The sequence below is a fragment of the Opisthorchis viverrini genome, assembly GCF_000715545.1.
Source record: "Opisthorchis viverrini unplaced genomic scaffold opera_v5_5, whole genome shotgun sequence".
NCBI lineage: Eukaryota > Metazoa > Platyhelminthes > Trematoda > Opisthorchiida > Opisthorchiidae > Opisthorchis > Opisthorchis viverrini.
The window spans coordinates 769638-791783 of NW_008751661.1; the positions used below are offsets into that span (position 1 = coordinate 769638).

Sequence of the window (22146 nt, forward strand, 5' to 3'; positions counted from 1 at the left end):
GCGCTGAGAACATAAAGAGCAGTGCTACACCCTTTTTTCACTTGTGCCTTTCAGGTGAACGACAGCCACTGACCGACAAGAACAAAACCGACCCGGGAGACTTGGGCAAAAGCCTCGATCCTGTGTATCAATCCGTGAATCCGTGAATCCGTGAACTTAACTTAATGCATCTGGTTGACGGATATTTTATACTAAGGGGAAATTTATGACCGGGCCGTTTCCATTTCGAAAAATGCAAACGAACAAAAAGATCACGTTGGATTTCCCGAGTAATGCGAATACAATTACCAATCACATACCAAACCTGATGCGAAACTGCTTTGCCAATTTTAAGCGCAGTCAAATCAATCGCGGTTAAAAAGCCAAGGTGGTCCTTAGATTTTTATTCAGCTGCGCACATCCAATCACCAGTCGCAATAGGGCAGAGGCAAACCTCTACGTTCCATAGGCAGTCTGGGAGTCAGCAACTGGCGAAAACCAAATACTGATGCTGCGCATCCAAAGAGCGAAACGCTCTACGAGTATCCTCTTTTACTGCAAGCGCTTCGGCAATCGGATTAACACTGTACCACTCATCTTGATGCTAGATGTTCGCGGGTGACATACTTAGACGCGACACTCGCAAAACATGTAATCTAGAAAATGGGCACAGTGCTGGCGGGACTCACGCGAATATACTGATTTTACCCCTTATTTTATTGTCTGACAACCCACAGGAAGCCTCCTCATTCGTAGGTTATTGGTTGAGCATGTTGGCAGTGGCTGAATGTGAATTCGCATAAGGGATTTCGGCGGGAAATTATCTTCTTTTTAGACGAAATGCTGCTAACCCGAGGACCTTAAGTGAAATGCAAAAGAAAAATCTAAACAAAAAATTATTCATTAGTGCATCCTAGTCCGGAGTTTGTAGAAGAACCCGTCGTGCTTCAATCCTGATTTTTTCTATAAGGGGTTGTCTAAGTTGGATGACGGCGAAATGGCTGTATTTATCTAAGTTTAAGCGAAGCTGGCTATAAGGTCATTCCACGAGTTCTCGTCTGAAAAATCGGTGGGCCAGAAGTTGTGTTTCCGGTGCATCGTCACGAATAAAAGCCGATAATTTCACGCCAAAAAGTGATTATCACAAGCAGCGCTTCCCGACTTTCCGCTCTAGGTCCACCTCTGGCTTCAACCGACATCAACGGCCTGGGTAAAGGCCCCCACACCCATTGCGCCGTCATCACAGAGGACATTGAGGCTGTCGGTGATCACCCAGGATAGGCTATAAGGTCTCGCCAGACCTTTATGATTGGTACGGCTAAACTTTTCTCAAACATCCGGAAAGACTCGGCTGAACAAGTTTACGGGAAAAAGTGCAGTTTTTGGAGTCCGTCAGGATATAAATAAGCCAGGTTTAGCAGAGAACTCGCTCAGGCCTTTTTATTCAGTGGTCAAACGTTTAAACATACATAATGTGGCGGAAAATGGACCATGTAAGTGGTTTGTCGTTCATCGAGTTTAGTGGTTTCAAAGCATCTTTATTTGCTCATTCGTACCCCACAAGCTTTACCAGGCCACAGGAGAAGCAACCGGATAAGTCTTACTCCCCCTCTACCGATAGAAACTGGTGAACCAGAGGATTCAAAGGCGTTAGTCATGCGGCTTGTATGGGCGGTCACGCTTATGGGAGAAGACGAGGGAGGGGCGACATTATACCGAAAATAGGAGGCCCCGAAGCGAACTGATGCCAAACTTCAGGCTGTCAGGAGCCATATAGGTGAAGGCCCAGGTTAACTTCACTTAAACTGAATGAATCCAGGGGCACAGTTTCTCCCCGAAGTGCTTTACTTTTTTGTTTTCTCGATGTTCCCTACCTCACGAGTGGTGTAGTGGTTGGCTACCCAAGAAGCTACTTCATCAGGAGTGTATGGCAAAGAAGTAAAAATAATAATGCTAGACTGAGTATACAAAAATAGTTCGTCGATGGTTCAGGTCAACTAATAAACAATAATCAATCATGGTTGCTCAGTTCCTACATATAATGGATTCCGAACATAGTCTGAAATATTTTGATAACAGACTTAGCGCAGGAATCTCGCACACTGCCGCTGAGAGCGAGCGAAATCAGAAGAGAGAGAAGGAGCACTTGACCACGTTTGTATTATGTAAAATTGTACAAAATGCGCGTTCTTGCAGTTTTTCTTATTCAGACAAAATGTTTATGCAATGGAGAAAATAAGTAATGTATAAGTGAAGCAAAAGAAAGGTATAAATAACCGTGATGGTCATCCGTTGAGAATGTAAATCACAGCGAGCCGTAACCTCCATAAACGTCCTACTCGGAATAAGCCTGTAGCGTGTGAGTGGGGCCAATTTCCCTTCGCTCAAGTAGAACTCCACCTCGAAGTGTAAATGATCGATATGTCGTCAGTGTGGCTCATAACATGAGTCACAATTATTGCCTGATTCCTTCGTTGCTATCGCCTAGATGGAACATATACGTCTCCTACATTTGAACTGATGACAGTCCTCAAAGATTTACCACCGCAAGGAAGGATCCTCAGAGCAAGAACTGTAAGAAATTAGATATTATCCGGCCTTGGCTGGGTTCCTGGCATCGAAAACTATAGATGCGTCCACCAAAAACAGTGGATGGGACATAGCACGTTCGTCCTCGTTTCAGAATATTCGACCAAAAGTCCAACACTAATCCCGCACCGAACCAAGTAGTACGGCCCGTAAATACTAACTCCTGCGCAAGTTAACCGAATTAATTGCATCCATTCTTTGTACCATTTGTACATATTGCAGTGGCGTTTGACCTTGACACCAAAACAACTTTTTAGTGGTTTTTGTGTATGACGGCCCATATGACGGAAATGACAGACCAAGTTGCACCTGGTTTGGCACATAAGGTCCGCTTCATTCAAGATCATTTTAGATGCTTTAATGGGGATCATCTCCCAGCTGGTTTGTCGTTGCACAATCCTTTCCTAACACCACTGACAACCACTGCACATGTAGAAAAATCCAATGAACCCGTTCGTTCAATCAGTCAAACGGATCAGAAGAATTTAGACTCAACAAACTCCTTTGGATACATCCGTTTTCCAACAAGTCTCGGCCAGGGAAACCTGGTAACAGAGGTAAGATTTAGTTTAGGTTTTATTTGTAGAGGAAGCAGTTGATGTGGATCATCCAACGAAAGAAAGAAATGAATTAGGGGTATATACAATCTATCCAGTACGAGTTATTTATGAGATGTGGCACTGAGTAATTCCAAAGCCAATTTTTCGACAGATCGGGCTTAAGAATTTTAATGGTTTTATATTCGTCCATGTAATTGGCATGTCAAAGGCCTTCTTGGAATCACTCGCGTATCTTTGCTTGATGGACAGAAGAATCCTGGCGAGTCAGTGGCTCAGCATTCGAAATCAATGGGTTTCAGGCGGGGTTTTCAGAATAGAGTTGATTGTGTCTCACATCAAATTCCCCACAGAAAACAAAATGTGGGTAGGCTGTTGATTAGTGCCAGGAGTTGGTCCAACTTTGAAGGTCTGTGCCCATCACAGGAATTTTGTCGGAATGATGAAATGACTTCGTTCGGACTACCGGTTTTGGTGCTGAGAATAACATCTGATTCAGTAGAACGCCAGATAGTTGATAAAAGCAGGGAGAATGACGCAGCTAAATCTAGCAGGGTTACCGACGGCCTTTCGTATTTTGGCCATAGCGTATAGCCGGACTTGAGAGTTTTTGCCGGCCGGCAATGATGGTGCGCTTGTAATGCGTTCGTGGGTGGATGAAAATTTCTACTCCTCAAATAAGCCGCGACGAAAGCCATAGGGTAAGGGCGCATGTCGAAAGAAACTGACTTCAAGTGTTCAAGTCCTGCAGTAGACATGTTTGCGGGCATCAAGCCAACTGCCACGATTCGTGGTATCCCGTCTTTACAGTTGGTTGATTCTTTGTGGGTGTGTGGCTTTGATTGTGGCTGATACTTACATTTGGAATGAACAATGACTAGTTATTATATATTTGACCGCAAAAATGTATATGTATTTGACATTAAGCTGAAAGTTTAACAGCTCTTAACATCATTTTCTACACATTTTTATTGTTTCATATAAATTCCTGTGGCCGAATCAAAAGCGCGACCCCTAATCACACCATTGGTATCAGCTATTTAGTTGGATTATGGCCGTTATCCAGGCAGGCAGTTGTGAAATTCGGCTACCACAAGAGCAGTTGTTTTCATCAAATGGTCATTATTTCCGAAGGAAATTTGATCAAAATCAACTTACGGGGGTTTTAGGTCACAAAAAAGCAATAGAGAATATGGTTTTAAAGCAACCATGTCATAAAACAATTACCTAAATTTAATAAAACACCTAAGGATAAACGTGAAGGCCGAATACATGAATGTAGTCCACAGAGTATGCGGAGTACATAGGACAAAGTGACAATATAGAATAGATTATACCTATATATATATATATCATATAACTATACACACCAGGTACGTCACAATTTTAGTTAACTCAAAACGGACAAGATTAGGAATGCCTCCTGGAAAACAGCGATAACAATCCCGCACGCTAACTTGTTGTATTTTCAGAACTGAAATTTAGTGCCCGTTGACTGGGCTATGTCTTAATTGGCTCAGTTTGATGGAAAAGAAGAAAATACCAAAAGGCAGACGTCATCGGAAAACTCGTTTAATGATGTATGTTAAGGTAAAAAGGCTCAGTATTTTTAAACGTTTTTGCATAGCTGAAATTGTCAGAAGTCGTCGTCGAAAACACTATTACGTGTGTAAGGTACGTTCAAATTTCGAAGGAAATATTTAAACCAAAGCAATTCTCGAGATGAAAATTTCGCCACCAAGAAGTAAAGAGGAACCCCAGAACAAGTGCATCGCTCATTAAAGAAAAGGACTAGACTTCAGTTAAGGAAGAAATGACTGGGTTATCTTAGTGTAATGGAAGAAGTTTTATCCAAATAAAACATAAATACCGCAGAAAATGTCAAAATACCTGCTTCTAGATACCCAAAATGGGTTTTATGCTATCGTGTATAAGATCAAGAAAACCATTTTCTTAACTATGCATAGTGTTTGTGAAGAATGGTTGACCCGGACTTTTGGCCAAATGGCTTTTCCTACTCCCTATTGACATTGTCACTTGGTTATTCTTACTCACATTCTCAGAGACCATCTCTTAGTGAATGGGAATCAGTTTTCTCCAGTAATTCTGTCTTTTAATGCGCACAGGAGTCACAACGCAAACAAAGCCTATGTTTTCTAAATGACAACTACATTATTGTCGTGATCTGGCAGTTCAACTCATTAGATGGACAAAACAGAATACGCCTAGTCTAGTGGGTGCATTTAGATGGACGTTCTTTACTGAAAGTTTAAAAGCTCGAAAGTTCCATAAATTATGGGATACCTCTCTAAAGAAGACGCATATGCAAACTGTTATTTTATAATTTGAACCTATTTGATAATTGCTTTGTACGTATGATTACTTATCTGTTTCGGCCTCAGAGCAGTACGGAAGTTTTTTACTACTACAAACGTGCACTAAACAGTTTTCATGTAGTTGCCGTACACAAGCAGGACGAAAATCAACCCTACACTCCGTACCTTACTGACTGTTAGCATTTTCCTGGATTCTTCTTGATACTGCGCCAAAATGCACATTTGTTGTATTTTCTCGGTTTGTTCGAATATCTAATTCAGTTTAGCGACGAGTGAACACTCGTCAGAAACAAAGCAGGTTGATCTTGGTGAGTTACTCGTCACTGAATTCCGCTGCAGAGAAGCTTGGTACAGCTTTTTTACGCCCTATTTTTTCTTATCTTTAGTACGTACGAATTGCGCACAGTGACAAAGTGGAAGATGTAATGTCGCTAATGGGCATTCACTGGCGCTTCAAACATCCAAGAATCGTACGCAACGGGAATGAAGGAGACGGCATGCATGCTGAAAATCTTGTTTTTGAAGATTGCCGAAAAGAATTGCTGAAAACAGTAAGAGAAACAACGCATTTGAAACGTGATTTTGTAGGATATACGCGATTTTACTTCTGCTTGCATTATGAATCACGAGTCCCTTTTTATACACTTAGATTCCAAAGGGATCCAAGCTCAGAAGAATACCGGACACTGCATGGCAAGTGGAACTGGATAAGAACCCACGACTCTGTATTGCAGTCTTGGGAGGAGAGGAAAATTTCGTCTTGGAAGAGAGCAAGAGTGAAACGTTTAAAAAAGTGAGAGTAATTCAAAATTTAATCCAAGGTTAACAGTGACCTTCAATGTCTCTTCGCGTTGTGTTTGTAGTAGTAATTTAGCCAATTAAAGCAGTAAGCGTTGAAATAAGCTGAATCTACTCTACTTACGCTACATGGGAAATGTGAGGCACTGAGCTGCTATAAATATAACAATTGGGCAGGTAAATGAGGCTAGTGGCAACAGAGTGAATTTAATTGTAAAACTTTGCCAGTTGTTTGTACAAGCATCGAAATACATATACCATAGAATTGGAGTTTTTATACGACTTTTGAGTAACACTGCGAATCTAAAGCTACTGTGCGTTTAAAAAGCACTATAGCAGAACTAATTAGACCCCATTGGCATTTATTACCGTGGGTAGAATAATTCAGTTTGTTACGTTTCCAGCTTTCAGTAGTATGTGTAATTTTTGTGGCACACATGTAAAAGCAAATCAACTTATCAGTCATGGCATAGAAGTAAAACGATATCATTAACACACTACATGCCTTAAATCAAAAATTATCTTATGAGTGTCTTAATGAGCTGCTCAAGGCTTGCTTCAGTCTTTTGCACACGTTTTTTCTATAGTTCTCCTTACGTACAGAACAATACTGTGAACCTATTCAATTTCTGACTCGGAAGCATATGCGCAGTGAATAGGACATTGAACACCAAAAATGTGCTTTTACGAGGACCTGTGTGAACAGGTTAGCAAAATATTGGCCAACGGAAAATTTTAATTAGTATAAAATCAGGCGGTTCATTATTGAGCATCTTATGGTGACCGCATGTTCGTCCCATCCAGATGAACGCTGCTTGTGCCAACTGGCTGCCACCGCTCATACACGGGTACATATCCACATTAATAGAACAGACTTTGCACTCTTGGCCAACCCAATCGACATAGTTGAAAGTTTTAGGCAATGGCATCGATTTCTTCAAACTATTTTTCGTACTATAATCTCGATTGACTGGCTTTAGACAGATTATCAGAGGACCAAAAAACGTCAAATGATGTAGAACGTACTCTTGTGGAGTATGGCTTGAAGAACAACGAGTAAATTAGAAATTGTCTGTGCAAACCAATCGGCATTTCAGTTTCTTGTAATCTTACTTAATCCATGATTGCACAGATTTCAACCGTGTCATGATCCATTGACAGTAGGCCTCAATTCCAAAGTAACTGTGTTCGTGATCTGGCTGTTGACCCAGTAAAGAATAGAAACAAGATTCTGGAAATCACTTTCAATGAATTTAGTGAAACATTTACCCGTAATTCGACAGGTTTCAGATAAAACCAGGTGGTTACTCGAAGTGTATCACGCGACACAAATAATGTCCCAAACCGAGAAACTAATTGCCATCCCAATAACTACAAAAGAATACCTGAAACAATTTTTTTGGGAGTTATAGACTACCTCTGTTCCGAATAAAGAGTTTTTCCTTGTTCAATGACTTTCTATCTATATCTATCCAAAGGGTCTCATCAATGCAGCAGAAACAACTGACGGATGGATAATAACCACCGGTTTGAATAAGGGAGTCGTCCGAATTTTGAGTGAAGCTCTGGAGGATCATCATACCCGCTGCCTGGACCCTCAGTCAAATAGACTTCGTTGTCTTGGAATCGTGTTGTGGAGAAGTGTACGCAACCGTCTTATTCTTGAATCAAATGTAGGTGCGATGATATCAGTTGACATTTCATTCAAAAATGGTGTAAGCATTAAGTTGATGTCCTTTTAGAGGCTGTATATGTTTCCAGGTTTTGTCATTATTTAACTACGTCAGAATCAACAAAGAATGGTAACGTTTTCAGTAATTTTAAATCGATTAGAAACCTTCAATTCCTGAGGAAACAATTGATTTGACTTGTATTTTTTTGTTTCTGACCCGAGGCAGTAATTTATGACAACAAATTATGTAGATTGAGCTATCTTGGGGAACTTGTATAGTTTGAAGGTTAAATGGTTCGACCACTTTGTTCTACATCACTTCTGAATTCTTGTCACTTTGTGCGTTTGCAGCACATAGCCCACTGGTATTAATCTTTGGTATCTTAAGCCGAAAGCACTCACAAGTGAACTGGAGGTCTCCTTATTTTGCCAAATATACAGGTCGGTACTACCGACCGGTTAAGTAGTCTGTGTTCCGTATGTTCATAAAGTAGAACATTTGTTAATGCCACTAGTTTTAATGAGTTAAAACCTGTTTGAGATATTTTAAAAGAATATCTCGCCTCCTACCTTATTTAAACTTCTCTCAGGATGTAAAAGTGACCGATTTGCAGAATCACGATCTACACCCAATTGAAATCTAGTACAGCATACTGGCACAGTAGGTCTGAAGAACTGTGGACGTCCGTGACCACAAACCCGAGTTGTTGATTGCTCTGAAATAGTAACAGAGAAGTGCTCGCTGAAGGCGTAAAAAGTGATCTGGGAGGCTGTTATGACGAAAAGTTGGAAACTTTCGTCGAAATGTTCATTGTGGAAGGGATAGTGCCATGGCTTCATCCAGTAATTTTGTGGAGAGCATTTTCGATGTTTTAAAGTCATGTGATCATCGCAATAGTTCTGTGAGTTTTGAGGTGGACTGCTGATGAGGGCTGACATTTACTTGTCAAAGATCACTTTATGATCATCAAAGAGAGAGCCACTATGATCTTGCCGCGAAGTGCATTTTATGAAGGCTATGCAACCTTATCACTTCAGACCTCCGAGCTCATCTCAGTAATTGTATTCTTGCAACCTCCCTAATTTTTCCGCCAGAAAAGGCGTTCGCTTAGAGGAGCTGACCGCAGGATGGACATTCTTCTGAAAGAATGATTAAACCAGAAAAAATCGAAAAAGTACTTCAAACGAAACGTATTTAAGGTGGGCTTTTAACCGCTACAATTTCGGTCAGATAAAATGAGGCCAAATCTGCATGTCACAAGAACGCATTTTGAGCCTTAGAAGAGTTGCATATGAAGTACACCCTCCCCATTATTTTTGCAATCTGTCATTCCTTTGTCTTTAATGGATAGCTGACCTGACGAACCCAACCGGCGCTCACCCTTGGGGTGCATAAGTAACGTAGGACCTCGTGTTATGAATGATTGAAGGAGTTATACGAAATTGTAGGTCGAATATCGGAGCACCACTCCACAAAATCTGGGCTTAGATGTTGAATGAAAGGAACGAGACTCGAATTTGCAACAATCGGGATGATGAACGCTTTATTCGGCAAATTTCCTTAAACAGTATGATGTGAATATGTTGATTTTTCAGCGGAAACCCAGTTTAAGTGACGCTAGTCTTTGTAACCAAACCATGTGGTTGTAGTAGTTGGATTGAGGTATGCCACTTGGAATAAAATGGTAAGCGTATTTCTGTGAAGGTTTCTTATCAACCCAACCGTTTCCATCCGATCCATGATTTTTCATCTCAGACGTACACAGGTCCCGCTGATTATGTCGAAACCATGTCGACCGACGAACCAAACACGGCATATCTGGAACGGCATCACACACACTATTTGTTTGTGGACGATGGAAATCGCCTTACGAATGGTGAAAACAAAGCTGTAGAATTCTGCACTTCCCTCTGCAAAGCGCTATCAAAACCAATGATAAGTAAGCGGCACTTCACACATCGAAATGAAAGTATTTGCTTGTGATTTAGTGCCGCCATGAAACCTTCGGTACTTTTCAATTTTCCGAGGCACTCTTGAAAAACTGACTTCCACTCACACGCAAACTCGCCATTCAACATGACTTCTCCATGGTATTTCCGCGTGAGCTTAGGAAAACTGACTTTATAAGGGGTGGAAAATTCATGAAACAAACCACTTAGGTGAATAGCTGCCCTTAAACGCCGACCCTTAAACATCCTCCTAGCCAAGCAAACAACTTCCGCTCCCAACTTTGTCGGTTTTTATTTATGTCAAATGCAATCTTTAGTTTTTTCAGCAGATTTGATTGTCCTGTTCTGAATCAAACAAGGAACCGACTTGGAATGTGTCGTTCTGGCAGATGGTCTCTTCGGAGAACCCAACTAACACAAAAGGTTTGGGGAGCAACTAAACATAACCTTATCCGAGAAGTGATCTTATATAAGGGTGAAAGAAATCTCTCACAGGGATCTATTTTTCTGACTGAATAATTGCCAGATCTTGCGGTTTTGTCCTGTAGGCAAAAATCATATAGGTTGACAGAAATTCTCTTTAAGAACCTTAAACAGAGCTTCGTCAATACTAAATTATGGGAAAACAGATGCAAATTCCTGATAACTGCCGGAACACCCGCCTCTTTTACGGTCGAATCAACTCAGGATGTAAGAGCTTCGGCAGGATGCTTCACATCTGTCGTGGTCAAACCCTATATTTGGTACTAAATCCTGCCTGTCCATACTCAGGAGACTTGGTGTGGTTTTCTTTATTCGACTTGCTGCACCCTGTTAGACGGAATGTGAGGCACTGTGAACTTCAGGCCCAACTACCCGTTTTCGTATACAAAACGAATTAATTCCAACGCTGTAAAGAATCAGGTCGTAGAGACACTGCTTAATCTCCCCTTCCACAATACTTTCAACTTGAAATACATTTGGGGCAGATATCACAGCGTTTTTACTGGACTTTGCAAAACACAGGCGTACTTAACATCCTGCTATCTTTCTGTTACGGCTGTAGAATCTGCCTCTTTTTGATGAATAAACCGTTTTTCACCACAATCAGCGGATGGAAAACCCAATATCTAAAATATGAGTTGACTTGCCACAGGATGTAGCTCCCGGAAGTTCTACTACATGTCTTTTGCTACTAACATCTCGTTTCGAGTCATCTTGCTCCATTGCGCTTTGGTTCACGTTAGTTGATCAGTGGACATTTGAGAGGGGGAAATGACTGATGATCCAGTGAGTTACAGATTCAAGTCAGATTTGTTCTGCATGGCGCCACATGCCTCGTCTGTTAAGGTAGTAAAAAATGGGCAAACCTGATGGTATCGGGAAACAAACTGCTTACCAGAAGGTGAGCCAGAGGTACAACAAGTGTTTGTCATTAAATTTTATGCTGAATTAAGCGACCAACTAACGTTCAAGTGTGACCCCAGTTACCAGCACAATCAGCCATCTTCAGATGGAAGACATCTCTTACAAGGTGACGAATATCTTAACCAGTTGCCCAAAACCACGAACTAACATATGTATGAGGCCAACACGTTCGGGTCGTGGATCAGGTTTACAGGTGTAGACCGATCAGAAAGCTGGTGAATATTAGCCGATTGGTGTATACGCAGTGGTATTCTGGCACACAACATCCCAAAGTACCGCTTACGCAACTTGCATGGATGATCCAACAATTTGACCCCAACAAATATATTACTTGAGGATCGAACCTAGGTTACCCCAGCCAGAACTGCGGGATATTCTGTTGGTAAGCCTCTGAGGGCGGTGCAGTGATTTGCACTGCATCCGACACATGGAATACGACACAGTATTTACGAAAACCAAAGAACGGAGACGTACCAGTGTCACAGTAATGAGTCAGTCCACAGAGCTTCCATCCTGGACACGACCTTTGACGAGGAACAAAGTTGTTGTTTCTATCAACCAACTAGTTTTTGAACTTATGCGCGGCAACATTTTGATCTGTGTCTGTTGGGACCTCAATGGAAGGGTATCCCCATGTAATGAAACGTCTTTTTACTCACACACTAAAGAACAAACACTGTATTCTCGACAAATGGTTGACCTGTGTTTGTCTGATTAGTGATAGGTTATATCTTGGAAAAAACTTTATCATTGGGAAGTAAAACATAAATCGGTTTAGAGAGAAACACTGTATGATTGCCCTTTGATCAGACAAATATTACCTTACCTATCCAGTTGTCTGTTGCAGTGGCTGCTACTGATTCATCATTTTGAAGGTCGTGGGCTTGTTCAAGCATGATCGTCTTCTTTTTGCATTCTGATGATCTAAGATCTGGAACTGGTATTTCTCCTTGGCTGAATTTCTACTTTTCACACACAAAGTCCTCACAAATTTGAGAAAATTTACACTATCCGTTCATTTCAGAACAAGGATGGGCGATCCCTGTTGTGGCAGTAGTTCTCAACGGTGGTGTGGACGTACTTGAAGCAGCTCAAAAATTCATTCGACAACAATTGCCAGTCTTTGTGTGTGCAGGAAGCGGTCGAGCAGCCGACCTCATAGGCTTGGCCTATTCTCTTCGTCTGAAGTACACTGGCCTGTAAGTTAAAACCGAGCAGACCCAAATCATCTTCTGTACAATGAAAAAGCCCTTCTAAATTTAATTTCAGAAGCCTTAAAGACGAAACTACCGGAGGTCAGGACTCCAACTTATCGGATCCACTGTTTTGCATAAATAAAGTTGGAGAACTAGACTTCCCGCGGTTGAGTTTTTTTACTTTACGCATCCATTTTCATTTACCGTGAGACTTGGTAGTAGTGGTCGAAGGAGCGCAGTCCTGGGTTGAATAGCTGGGGAAAATTTTCACCGACTGACTCTATTACAATGGACCGAAGTTTCCTGTATTCCGTTTGAGTCGAGCTCCGTGGAATGTAAGTTACTTCTTGCTCTGAATAAGCAGAGAGAGGCATATACTGCTGCTTGGCTTTTAAGTAGAAATGCTCGTTCAAAACCGAGTTGTGACCGTACTCTGGTTTTAACTGACTTGGAAGAATTTTAAAAAAATTTTCATTCAATAACCTTTGAATTCATCCTGTTTTAGAGTTCGTTTGGCAGGTTGGCTCCCCGAATTACTGCAGACCATCATTGCAGACCCCCTGTCTTAAGCGTCTGCTGGATGCTGTGTGTTGACTGCTAGCTTTTTGTCTGAGTAAACAGCGTAATTTCTGCTCCAAGATTCAACTTTGGTACGGGTTAAAAACTTCAGCAAAGTTGACTAATCACTTTCAACATCGTGGACATGGAGACAAAATTTGGTAGCCAAGGTTTTGTGGTAGACGGGTGAACTTTTCATCGCGGGCTTGGTAGTTTTCTTCAAGCCATTTCGTCCCCACTCGAAATAACTCACCAGTCTATGGTGATGTAACGGCATGCCAGCGTGCAATTCTGCATGATTCAACTCTCAGTAGATTTATCCCCACCTACACAGTACCCGCAATTTTCGTTTTCGCTATATAAATATGAGCATTCTATATTTGCTACTTCGGTGAAGAAAGTTGATCTCGCTCACCTTCTACTATTTATATTTGCTCGCTTTTTACACAGAACTTTTGACACCTTTCATCAGACTCATCTTCATCTGCTGCATCGAAAGGCTACGGATATGCTGCAGCTGACCAGTGGCACTAACACTCATGGCATCATCTCGATGCTACAAGAAATCGTGCGGGATCCCTCACTACTAACGGTCTGCGATATGAACGTACTCCAGAATCTGGATGTGGAAATTTTGTATGCTGTGCTCAGTTCAATGTCTGGTCTGACTAGAAAACAGTTGGAACTAAGCCTGTCTTGGAACCGGAGTGATCTAGCTGAGAGAGCACTATTTCAACGAGGGATTCCAGTCGATTCAGGTAAAATCCGCCGAACGATAGACAAGATGTTGCCCACGATTCTTTTGACGCACATATAACTCAACCCCAATCCATAAAATCTGGTCACTGCGCTTCCAAGGTAGCATTTTGTTACAGCTTTCGAATTTTTGTCTTTTACTCGAGGGCAAATCAAATTTGGTTTCTCATCTACATCACAGTTTAGCCGTAATAACCGAGTGATTTCACGACCGTGAGGAGGTTTGCGCTATATTCGCTTTAGTTATTGATGGAACGATAGCTATTGGAACGATGGATCCTTTAAAAGAGCTTCATGTTCAGTACGCATTGTACAGGAATTCTATTTCGTAGGGGATCAAACACTGATGAAATGCAGACAAACGTAACAGGTTTTTACCCATCTTAAACATCTGACCCAAAAGCCACTTTATTTTCGCAGAAAACTGCAGTGATTGCATCCATCCCCCAGAACAGGGGCCTTCTCTACAGAAAAGTCCACTATGCCTCTGTTCAGGCGGTTCGCTGTAGTGCACCAATCGTAATTCACTCTTGTAAGATTCGTTCATCTGTAGGCAGTGTTTTGCCTTTTGTGAGGTGATGAGTAGGGTTGGCTTCCTAACAAAGTAAATGCGATCAGGATTCGACCCGCGAACTCGAGACTCCTGAGCTATCATCAGATTTCCAGATATCAACTTCGTGGTCCATGTAGATGTATTCTGAGCTTATTCACACACACACACACACACACACTTAAACCGACAGAACTCCTTTCGTCCGGACAAACATGTCATATTTTTGTTTAGTTTGATTTTTTACTCATTTGTGTGCGTCCTTCAGTCATTTTACGCGTTTCTTATGGTCAAACCGTCACTCCTGCATGCCATAGAGAGCTCTTCAATTCACTTAATTTTTCCATCCGACAGATCTTTTGAGTCCGTTAATGAAGGAGGCCATGCTCGAGGACAAGGCGGACTTTGTTAAATTTTTCCTGCAAAATGGTGTTTCCATGCAAAAGTTTCTCACGTTGGAACGCCTTCATCAGCTCTACAACCCCTGGAAAGTGACGGAAAACGATGACGACGATGCTGACGATTCGGAATGTTCACCCTATAAAAATGACCAGATATTCCTTTCAACACTTGCCAAGGTTCTGAATAGACGTCTGTCAACATTTAGCCATAAGGTGTATGCACTGGATACACCGGTACGTTGGATTGTAACAAGTTATTGATTAGATATGTCCACCCCTAGCTAGAATCGGGATTAATTTAGCTCTTTATTGTTTCAGTTGGTAACAACTTTATGCCACCGAGTGTTCTTGAATACTGATACACGGTCGACAAGTCTTGAATTCACTCTATATGATTTCATAGTATCGTTACTCTCCACAGGCTCGTAAGGCGGTATTAAGTGAAAAGTGATTATTCATTTACCAGCCAGTTTTGATTTGTAAACTGTCCGCAGTAAAATTCACGAGTTGTGTTGACCCTATCGGCATACAGTGCACGAAACAATTAAAGTTCACGTGCTCACGCTTGAGCGATGTGACTGGTGTGCCCGACTCATCGAACGATGACACACTAACTGGTTGTGACGATCGATCCATCCAATCAGCACTTCCCAGTCTGGGAGTGTCACAGACGCTTGAAACTCACTGGGCAACTTTTTGGTTTCAGTTTTGTGGTTTTGCGGGATAAGTACTTTGTTCATGTTCACACCACTCTCGTTTGAAAGGTCGGCCTCCTGTTCTGGCGTAATTATTCCGGGTCCAGTGCTTCCATTTGGCGTGGACTCGCCGGAGTAATTACGCTAGAACAGGAGGATGACCGTTCAAACAAGAGCGGTGTGAAAATGAAAGAAATCGGGTTTCCTAGACACCAGTACTGCTATGCTGTGGCAGTAGTGAAGTACCAACAGCATATCTACGATAATTTCTCCCAGATTCCCAATGCGGGATGTATGTCTATACAGCACACGTATTGCCTGTTCCTCCAGTTCAACCCAAATGCATCACATCAGCAAGCGTAGTGGGTAGAATTTCACGGTGTCTCTCGGGTGAAGCACTGTATTATCCTAGTAAAGTATCATCATAATAATGGCTCCCGACAGTATCTGTGAGTTTATTTGTCCATCTCGCTCCGGTCTACCATAGATGTACAAGCTCACCTGCGGTATCACATTTTTCCCCTAGCAAAGTACACGCAGGCCTCTAGTTACTAGACTGTTCTTGATAAATAAAAACGTATTGTACAATAATCGTTCAGCCATAGCACCTTTCCGGTGCCTAGCTGTCAATCCACCCGAAGGTTGCACGAGGGCTGGGCTACTGCCAGGTTGCCTAAGCCTAAATAGGGAAGTTGAGAGGCAGAGGTCGGGTTCGAACCACGGACCTTCCGCGGGTTCGAACACGACCTTCCCGGCAAGAAATTCGTGTTCCAACCAATGAGCCATACGTATCGAATTTCAAGCAAGCATCTAGACGGAAGCAAATATCCGTCCTTGGTACTGTTCACTAAAGTGATTCTGTAACTCCATTCAAGCCATCGAATGAAACCAGATGAAGTAATGAGTGACTCTGCATGGCTGGGTTCTTGGTGTGTGCGACAGCTGCTCCATTACAGTGATGAAACTATGTAACATGGAGATTCGGTCCACTGATTCAACGCTGAACTGAGGTCCCTTCAGGTTTTGTCGCTGTGAAGATTTTTCACAAAAACGTTCATTTTCAATATCATTTTGTCCGACAATCGCTCGGACTGGAGTATTGTCAAACTGTCTAACATTTCAAGCCGTTTGCCCGTCTTTATCATCGTATACCACAATTACTCAGGATGACTTCCTGATCCGTCGTCTTTCTGGACGACCATTAGAAGAGTCCACATGAGAGAACTCATGTTATCCACTGAAGTCAGTAGAGCAGAAACACTAGATATCCGGGACTCAGTTTAATCAGTCTTATTTTCACATGATATGTATTGATCGATGAGTTCTATTTACAAGGTTGGAATCCAATTTCCTGAGCACAAAGACACGTCTTGGAATCGGTTGTAGCTACCAAATTCCCGCTGTAGCAACTGAGCTACTGGTAAGTCTCGTCCAAGGACGACCTTATGCGCCCGAACTCTATAGCTGAATTGCCAAAACACTACCTTATGGAATGAAAATCGATATAAATCGGTATCAGTAATGAGCCCTCCTGTTTGACTTCTACAGTGGTCCGGAGGTTAAGAAACCCAAAGCATATTGATGTAGATTGTGAGGGAAATTTATTAATTTGCATTCGGCCCTCCGGGTTTATAGACGATAGCAACATCCAGTCCACCGTGGAAGTCACAGAAGGAGTTTACTAGTGACACTGGCAGATATTAGTCTTCCCCCCACTAGACATAAGTGTAAAGAATCAGCTGCGAAATTCGGGTCCACAAGCGTGAAGCAGGGCCAGCGTCCTTGGTAGCTCAGTAAACGGATGCTTGACGGTTTGATCCGCCCTTAGGTGTGTCTCTTCTTTCGTGTTACGTATACCTGTAATTTTCGTTGCAAAATCTACTCGGCCCCTTTCTACTTCCTAACACTTCTTTCACTTAATCCACAATTAGGAAGTACACGAAAAGCTGGAGAGTTGGAACAAGGTTGCTGCGCATGAATTTGAATGTCCTTTCCAGGTAAGCTGTGAATCTTCCAAACTAGGCTATCAGTTTTGATGAAGGTGGGGTTGCTTTGGGCCCCAAGCTATCCGATTGGTTTTTCATGTGAACTGTAAAAGTACAATACAAAACAATATAGAAGAGCAAATATAACAAGATCCTCACTTCGTTTGAATCAGGAATAAATTCGTAAAGTGAAACGGTTTCACAGGTTACTTTGTGTCTAATTAAGATTAACTGGTGCCTTAGTGGTGCTTTTTGAGGTGATTCTCCACACCTGACATACCTTTGACCAGCTTCACAAAGGGTATGTTGATAGCTTTGCATTTAGAAGCTGGTCAGTGTTTCATAGTTCACTGGTATAGGACGGAAGCTTGAACGCCACACATAAGGTTTGATATCTCACGCTCTTTTGCCAAAATCTTTACCAAAATTCACCAAAAAGAATAATGATTTGTCTCGAACCAACAGACAGAGTGCCACTACAGCAGCAGAAAGCCACAAAATAATCAGAAAAATATTCAAAATCTGATGCTTTGGCCGCTAGACTTAGCTAATCACAAAAGCTACAATGTGACCAATACATTCCCCGTGCGGCTTTGTCGATCACACTTTGAAGTTTTGGTCTTCAACTCTTCAAAAACACTGCAATTTGACCAGATTTTGATCGCCTGCTGGATGATTAAAAACTTAATCCAATGGATCAGAATCTGAGAAATACTACATCTCGCAAGCTTTTAATCCCAACCGCTGATGAGTACTGAAACGAACAATATACTGGTAACTTCCGTTTTCATGCCTAAGGCAAGCAGAGAAATGACGGAAGACTTTATCCGCACTCGTTGTCCAGCAAGTGAACTGCGTTTACAACCCACATCTTAGCATGATCTGTCGGTAACACTTCTCTAGCTCGAGACATTGGACTCCACGAGGCCCAAAAACAAAGGATTCAACGGCCCAAGACATTTGTTAGACTATTCTTGGGACTGCCTTCTAAGCATACATCTTGTTTGGTGTAAGTTAGCCTCAGTGATTCTTGCGGCCATCCAATTCAGACTAGTGAGTGAAAGGTAAAATTCTTTTTTGTTTTTTTATGCACTTCGGCACGAAAGAAGCGACTGTGATTCTCCCTAAGGTAATTCAATTCAACCAAATAAATTGGAGAAGTCTGCCTCGAACTTTGGGCCGATTTGCATAAAAAGTTTGCTCCTTTTTGTTAAGGCTATTAGTGGCCATAGGAAGACCAATCAGCAGCACGAGTGTGTTTGTAGCTGCGTAGTCGATGCAGATGGGTTGTTGTGGAACTGTCTTTACAATACATCCACGTTGTGGAAAGCTGACATCCTCTTTAGACCGGAAACGTTTAGGCGATTTTAGCGAACTGCCGACATATGGCTAAAAACCATTTACTTTACTCTATCCATATTGCAAATTAGGATATATTTCTTGAAACGACAATATGTCAGTCGAAATGTTTTTCGGCCGATAGTTTTCTGCTTAGAGACTTGAAAGAAGAAATATCTCTTGAAATCTTGAATGTTTGCTCTACACAAATATTGTTGTTGGCCAAAGATCAAAAGTGCCCTTCAGAAAAGCGTCCTGATGATTTCTTTGGATAAGCCCACACTGAAGCAGCGTATATATCACTCTTATAGGCACTGTTTGTAGAATATGTTAAACCGCACCTTGGTCATCTTTCCAGGCATGTCTTCTGTTCAGCCAGGGGCGAACTTTTTTCAAGATTATCGTTATTATGGCCAACAGAACGCAATGGATGGAGCAATTGATAACCGCTTTTCTATTCTCTGTATTGTTTGTTCTGCGTGCGTGAAAATCATGCGGTGCGAATACCGGGTCAGTTGTACAGGATATAACATATACTACTTACTACGTCTCACTACCGGATTCGTCCTTCTTGGAGGTCATAAAGTAGGCTTAGTCACTAATTTTCCGCCGGGCTTACGTTCTGACTCGATACATTAACACCCATTTATGTGTCTAGTGTTCATGAGCTTTACTTCGCCGATGTCGGCGAAGGGTCACCACGAAATGACCTGACCTGTGCCTCTCTGAAGGTCTGAATGGCTCAGTCCGGTAGATCGTGGAAACATCAACAGGGAGGATAATTTACGATCTAGCCATTCAGTTGGACGTTGCTGTTATAAAACAACGTCAGAAGAGTTTTCAGCAACCTTGTGGGTAGTTTCCTTTATGAAAACTCCAGAAATACTTTGGGGTTTTTCGCGCGGGCAGTGGGGTAACTGCAGAATCCGTGGACGTCTAATCATATAAATATTGAAACACCCTGCTCCCAAAACCCTCAGCAGATCGACTGAACACCGGAGATCCGAGCAACTGGCCAACAACGATTTCAGCGAAGCCTAGTGCATGCGACTCAAGTCAGTGCTATTTCTGAATACATTGTCCCAATAGTGTCGAGTGTATTTTTTAAGGAACTTGTTACATTTGTGACTAGAGCGAGGTGCAGCAGATAATTCAACAGAGTTTTTAAAGGAATAAGGCGTCATTCTGTTCCTCTAAAGTGTGATTAACAAAAATGTACCCTCTTCTCTTTTTGTTTCAAAGGAGCTCTTCTTGTGGGCCCTACTCTGTCAAAGACCAAATTTATCCCTATTTGCTTGGGAGCGCAGTCAAAATACAGTGACACTGGCTTTATTTTCGTGCATGCTATATCAAGACATTATCAAGTCTCTTCCACGCTACGATACGGAGAGCAAACAAATGTACAAAAAACGAATCGAAACATACGAATCACTTTCGGTTGGAGTTTTGATGGAATGTCACAAACGAGATCCGGTATGTTTAATTGAAATTTAACCAAGTCGTGAATAATTTTGGTCTAACTTGTGACAGTGTGGCCATTGCGGATGCGATAACCGATTATTGATCAGCTAGTTGGCGGTTGATATATCCGACAAGTTAGGAAACTCATCTAGATACTTTTTCGTACACTGAGGATACCCTCTCAAATTCTGTCGGAACTTTTGTAAGCAAATTTCGAGCGCTGGATAGCTGAGTGGTTAGAGCGCGAATTTACTGACCGGTAGACCGTGGTTCGAACTCGACTTCCACTGTCTGGACTTGGGCAGCCTGGCAGTATCCCAGTCCTCCTGCTTCCTTCTGAGGCAGTTATGCACCGCAAGGGTGCTACAGCTGAACAAAATTTCTAGCGCGGATGACTACGAACCGCCATCTGATTAACTACTAACCTAAGTGGCACAAAGCAATATCGGTTTCTCTTTCCTCGTGACATATTAATGACAGTGGAGAATAGTGTCCTCTGTTTCACCTTTACTCCGCATTGTCACTATCCTAAATTGTTTGGAACAACTGAAAAAAGACTGTATGCTCCTGAGCAGAACAATGTTTGCCCCGAAGCTCACAAATCTGCTCCCCTTGTACTGCATCACCTGTAGTTGAGGTGAATGTTAGAATTGGATGGATAGACGTTCCGCTAATGGGGGCAAAGCACCTTTCAAGGCTGGACAGGTGATTAAAATCCGCTGTGAGCGACCACCATGCATTTAGCATACATATAGCTGCGTGTCCATTTTAGCCTCCAAGCTGCGCAGTACGACATTATCTTGAAGTGGAACCTATACTGCTGAAACACGACAGACGTACCCTTTGCACCCAGAATTGTTTGACAAACTCCGCTCACTGTGGCTCATGCACGTTTGTTTACTTTTCCACTGTGTGACTTAGTTAAGTTTATGCAAGCAGACAAGAGGGTTGGCTTTTTTCAAAAAAAATAATAAACCTGGCTAAGGTTTATCTTAGCGTTCCCAATCATTTCCGCGTTCGGATATTGCACAACGGTGTTGTCAAGCTTGTAGCCCTCGATATATTCTCGAGTTTCACAGCGGTGTCAAGTATATCGGTATCAAAGATTGCTAATTTGGTTTGGCTAATTTCTAAAGGAATGACCGGTGGATTAAGACAACCGGATAGAATCTGATAACAATCTGTCCTCTTTAATTAGCTTGTTTCCACTGAGTCAAACGAAGGTGGTCAATCGGTTACCGGATCAAATAGAATTGGCCAGGAGTCATGTATCCTGGGCAAAGATCGTTAATTCTTTTAGAGAAATTTCGCGTAGCTTTATTATTGTTGAGAGTGTTGGCTTTCAAATGGATTTCTGTCTTGCTACTGAAACAAAAGAGCTTTTTTGTGGAAATATCTTTTTGTTCGACGTTTATTGTTGCACTATGTCTTCTATCTCTGGGCTCCTTCAAAGCCATTCCGTGTGGCAAACTGCTGAGCGCAGATCTTCAATACTAAGAGGAAGTTCTGAATGCCTTTCTAGACTTGTCAGATAAAATGGCGGTGTGCTTTGCCAACGAAATTTGAACAACAAAGTAGGGCGAAGCTCACCAATTGGATTCTCTACACATGCTCAAGCCGTTTCTTCATAGAATTTATTGAATGAATACAAAATTCGAGCTACCGTTCTCCTGTTGGTCATCATCCTGTCTTGTTTCCAAAGGTCTAAACTGGTTGACGCACATATCAACAGCCGCTTATGGATAGGTTGAATTGTTGGCAAACTTCCGGATCGACTTGTCATGTTAGCACCAAAAAGAGAAAATATATCCGAGTAGTTGAAAAATATTAAAGTGAATAGAAATTTTCGATTAGTGTTGCGGAGGTATATTACCGACAGCTTTGATATTCCAATCTGCTGTTGGTAATACATTATCAT

At 42.0% G+C, this 22146-nt stretch overlaps 2 protein-coding genes across 2 annotated transcripts in view; both read left to right on the forward strand.

The window, feature by feature from the left end:
• Positions 1–146, forward strand: part of T265_00493 (hypothetical protein) — a gene marked incomplete at both ends in the record, with an annotated part of 3824 nt that extends 3678 nt beyond the window's left edge. The window contains one exon of the mRNA XM_009164297.1: positions 55–146. Within this exon, the coding sequence (XP_009162561.1) occupies positions 55–146 (92 nt within the window). The remainder of the gene's footprint in view (positions 1–54) is intronic.
• Positions 147–2837: 2691 nt separating this feature from the next.
• T265_00494 (hypothetical protein) overlaps positions 2838–22146 on the forward strand; it is a gene marked incomplete at both ends in the record, with an annotated part of 51053 nt that continues 31744 nt past the window's right edge. The window contains 11 exons of the mRNA XM_009164298.1: positions 2838–2949; positions 3004–3125; positions 5848–6012; positions 6111–6254; positions 7738–7932; positions 9688–9871; positions 12313–12487; positions 13493–13800; positions 14703–14983; positions 17376–17441; positions 20010–20240. Of these exons, the coding sequence (XP_009162562.1) occupies positions 2838–2949; positions 3004–3125; positions 5848–6012; positions 6111–6254; positions 7738–7932; positions 9688–9871; positions 12313–12487; positions 13493–13800; positions 14703–14983; positions 17376–17441; positions 20010–20240 (1983 nt within the window). The remainder of the gene's footprint in view (positions 2950–3003; positions 3126–5847; positions 6013–6110; positions 6255–7737; positions 7933–9687; positions 9872–12312; positions 12488–13492; positions 13801–14702; positions 14984–17375; positions 17442–20009; positions 20241–22146) is intronic.